At 34.2% G+C, this 4,476-nt stretch overlaps 1 protein-coding gene across 1 annotated transcript in view; it reads right to left on the reverse strand.

Moving 5' to 3' along the window:
* Positions 1-4,476, reverse strand: part of LOC108751640 (dipeptidase 1-like) — a 129,033-nt gene that overhangs the window by 6,514 nt on the left and 118,043 nt on the right. The window contains exon 8 of the mRNA XM_018491924.1: positions 2,057-2,233. Within this exon, the coding sequence (XP_018347426.1) occupies positions 2,057-2,233 (177 nt within the window). The remainder of the gene's footprint in view (positions 1-2,056; positions 2,234-4,476) is intronic.

A 4,476-nucleotide genomic window follows, 5' to 3' on the forward strand; every position in this document is an offset into this window, starting at 1 on the left:
CGATTACAAATAGTTTGCGATTATCTCGTTACATGAACTCGAACAATTTGCGCGTTCTCGATGTTACTTTGTGTTTGATATTACAGATCCCGACGTTCTTGCACATTTCCATCGATCCGATCAGTGCGCACGTTTTACAACTTTGCGGATTGCAAACTACTCTCGTATTGCGTTCGATTTGCACACGGCTGGCCTCACTTCGCTTGTACGCTGCGAATTTAATTTCGACGTTACGCATCTCACTTCCAGATATCAGATCTGTCGATAAAACTTGCGTTTAATCACCCAGCACTGTGCGCACTCCTTCTTTTTTGCTTTCGCATTTTTTTCCTTTTACATATATACTCGAACGATCGCAATATATAAAAAGCGATTGTCGGCAGTTATTTATTTTCGCGGCGTATGCTTTATTTTTTTCTCGAATTCTACCATATTGGAATCCTATCACACATATTCGAATTCATATTCTATCATATTCATATCATTCTATTTCATATTTGAATTTTATCATATTTCTATTATCATATATTTTATTATATCTTTTTACATGCACGGAAAGATTTTGCTGAAGTATCTAAATAGCTAGATTTAGATCTGAAAATAATGGATTATCAAAATAATTGGACTATTAAAATAATTACGTAGAGCGCTCAAGCTGATTACTAGAATGGCAACATTTTATGTAGCATTGTTCATCACGCTTGAGTTTTCTACATAATTATTTCATTGGTTCAATAAAGTTATTTCAGATTTCTGTATCTATGAAAAGAACGATTTTATTGAAGTATCTACATTGAAAAAAAAAGATATTGTATCAACAACATTATTGTAATTGAAAAAAATCTTGTTAATTCAATAATAGTATATTGATAAAGGAATACAATTTTATCAAAACAAGACCATAACGTACTTGTTTCATTAATAGTGTTTTGTGTGTGTTGTGTAAATTAATAAAATTTTTTAAAATTAAAGTAATGCTGTTGATATAATATAATTTTTTTCAGTGTAAAAATTTAGTTACAAATTTTTGAAAGTAACTTTTTCGGATTATCAAAATAATTATGTAAGATGCTTAAATTAATGATTTAAATGTCAAAATTGTTTATTATTATCATCAAATTTTAGCGTCCTACATAACTATTTTGATGACCTAACAAAATTATTTTCACATTTACGGCTTATAGCTAAATTTTTAGATATTTCAACAAAAATCATCTTTTTCTGGGTATCTAAATTTTTTGAACTTCAACAAACTCATTCTTTCTGTGTACGTCTTCCATGATAATCCTACTTTAACGTTGCTGCCTTTCTAATTACAGTTCCGGATCGAAGTTGTATAATAATTAATTAGAATATTAAAATAAATTTTTGACGAGAGGCTGTTTTGCATTGCCGCGTAAAATCAATAATGTTAATGGCCATGTTTACAGCGTAGCTGCGGACATTTTATTACTCGCTGCTCCTCAAATATTACACGTATCGTAATTCCGCCGGGTAGTTGTCGCTCAATACTAAAACCACGCCAAAACTGAGCTTTAGTACAGCCTGGTTGGTCCGTGGGATGTACATATATACGCTGACCCGAAATCAAATAATCTTGGTATGGTGGAACAAAGGCTGTAGCTGCGGTAGCCGGCAACTTTCATACGCGCTGGTTTACATTTTCGCGAGTGCCCGCTTTGATTTTCTCTATCCGTCTCTTGTAAGCGCGGTGTAGCAAAGAAATATCTCATTTCGTTTTCTGTACACGAGCGCTCATACTCCGCAGTGTTTTCTAACTGACCGACACGCGCGTGGTACCAAGAGACCTGAATAAATAAATAAATAAATCCGTCTGTACATATTGCAATCGACGTATCGCTTTTTTTTTCCCTCGTGACAGCGGGTGCGGCGTTCCGTTTCGCTCGCTATACCTATTTCTGCGGAAAGTGCGGAATATCAGCAACGATGGAATAATTGAACTGATCCGTTTACCGTATTTCTTTTCCACTCTGTTTTTAAAGCGCAATCCGATTGCATTCGGAGTATACGTGTTTATGCGACGCGGAGAACTCACCAGATTTCTGAGCACGTCGTCCGGCACGTTTCTGGTGGAATTACACAGCGCCCTGGCAGCGCTGTGCGAGAAGATCACCGGCGCCCTCGTCGTCTGCAGGGCCGCCCTCATCGTTCTTGTCGAGACATGCGAGAGATCGACCAACATGCCCAGCCTGTTCAATTCCCTGACAACTGCCTGCGGAATGATGAAATGCGTTAAAATTCATTTTTGTTTCTACAAAGTGATGCGGCTATCTTATAAAGCAGATGGATGGGAACGTTAAGCTGAATTTTGAAAGGCGCGATGGAAAACATAAGTTGCAAGATGAAAGTATTGCGAATATAAATAGATAAATAAAACAGGTAAAAATGCGACACACGCCGAGAAAAATGTGATTTGATTGATACCAACAAGAAGAGTATCAACGAAACGAATTTTGATTGTACGAATTAGAATTCTAGTTATAAAAAATTGCAAATTCAAATGAAAAATAATATAAATAAATAGATAGATAACTATCTAGATAAATAGATAGATAAGTAAAAAAGCTGCACACTGCACTAACAAGAATCAGTACAAAGAAAACAAATTCTGATCGTATGAATCCGAATTCGAATTGTCGTAATGGAATTTCTGGTTATCTCGATTAGAATGTTTTTTGCTAGATTTAATTATAAGTGCAGTCTGATTTATACCTTTCTGATTGAATCTACCAGAATTCCAATTACTGTAATAAGACTTTTTGTAGTGCAATGTTTTAGGACTTTGCCATTCTATTGGTTACTATTTCTCAGATATATCTATGGTATAATATATCTTTGGTATAATATTATATATACATTCTAGATTTAATGCTTCAAAAAGAGAATATTTGATTAACGAAAGTGAAAATCAAAGTTGGAATCAAAGTATCGTAAATATTTTTAATTTCAAAGCGATCGAAATGTCGGATGGAACGAAGTGCGTCTATTATGTGCAAAAACACGTGAGGAAGGATCGATAGAGGGAAAGGGTAAAAGAAAAATATCATGAGAAACGGAGGAAGTTTCGACTAGCGAACGTTAACCGAGAACGCAAGCAACCGTCGATTCCCTCATAGGGGAAAAAGCTTGGATATATTGGTGATTGGTCGAAGCGCAGGCTTGGGGTAGTATATTTGCGATCCTGTTCTGCCATAAATGTTAATCGCTTTTCCTTATCTTGGAAATGGAGTAAGTTTAATTTTAAAGATCGTTGTGAGTTCCAACATTATAATATACATATATTAGCGCGTTAATTTCGTTGAATTTTCCGGGTTTAGCTTGATCCATATCGTTTTTTTTTAATTAACGGATCATTTAATTAATTTTTAAAATACCGGATTGCTAAAAATAATTAACGGATAGAATTGAAAGAACTGATCACATTTCTTCGTTATTTTATCCATTTTTGTTCTTTCATTAATTTTAGAGATCATGACTTTTATTCGGATGTTCCTACGTATTTTCTACAAACGTCGCGAGTAAATTTCGATAAATACAGTCCTGTCGGCGAAAAAGGAAATGGAGGGAGTTGGGTGGAAGAACGAATCACAATGGTCTCGTTTTTCCGGCATTAAGGGTGAGAGCTCACTTTTCTCGGCGTACACGATTTCACGCGAATGATTCGAGTCTCGTGCATCGATGGTAGAAAACGACGCGCATTGTTTTTGCGGAGAGACGGTATATCTCTGATATGCGTCGTTTTAGCGAGATAGACGATTACGCGAATAGAGAATGATTTTTTATCAGAAGTATTAATAACAGAGCGAGAAATAAGCAAAAAAAAAAAAACGTGGTTCGCGTGCGAAATTTCGTAAAAACATGCAAACAAAGTCGCGAACAGGTAGAATGAACGGGTAAATAGTTACACGGAAAGAACGGTTTTGCTGAAGTATCTAAAAATTTAGCTAGATACAGATCTGAAAATAATTTTGTCGTACTATCAAAATAATTACGTAGGAATCTCAAATACGATATACAATGTTGCAAAAAGTTTTTAACATTCTAGCAGCCAGTTTAAGTTTCCAACAAAAATTATTTTCATATCTGTATCTATACAGGATATCTCAGAATAACCGCCAAATATTTTGTGCATAGATAGAGCGGACTAAACTGATCGAAAAGTCCTTTATCATTTTGCAATAATTAATAAGATATTAATTACTAAAAATTGCCGAATATTGGTTTTCAATGATTTTTTACTCAAATCAACTTTACAGAAAAACAACAAGAGACAAAAAATTGTTTATTTTCTTTTCATAGAATTCTTTCAGAATTTTTTTAATACAGTATTTTTTCATGTTGGTAAAAATAGTTGCTAATTTATATATATATATATATATGTCTATGTATATCTGCTTTTTATAAAACCGAAATTATTTTTATTTTATCCAGAATCCGAAACAAAGCGATTGAACA

The sequence above is a fragment of the Trachymyrmex septentrionalis genome, unplaced genomic scaffold (genome assembly GCF_001594115.1).
Source record: "Trachymyrmex septentrionalis isolate Tsep2-gDNA-1 unplaced genomic scaffold, Tsep1.0 scaffold51, whole genome shotgun sequence".
Classification (NCBI taxonomy): domain Eukaryota; kingdom Metazoa; phylum Arthropoda; class Insecta; order Hymenoptera; family Formicidae; genus Trachymyrmex; species Trachymyrmex septentrionalis.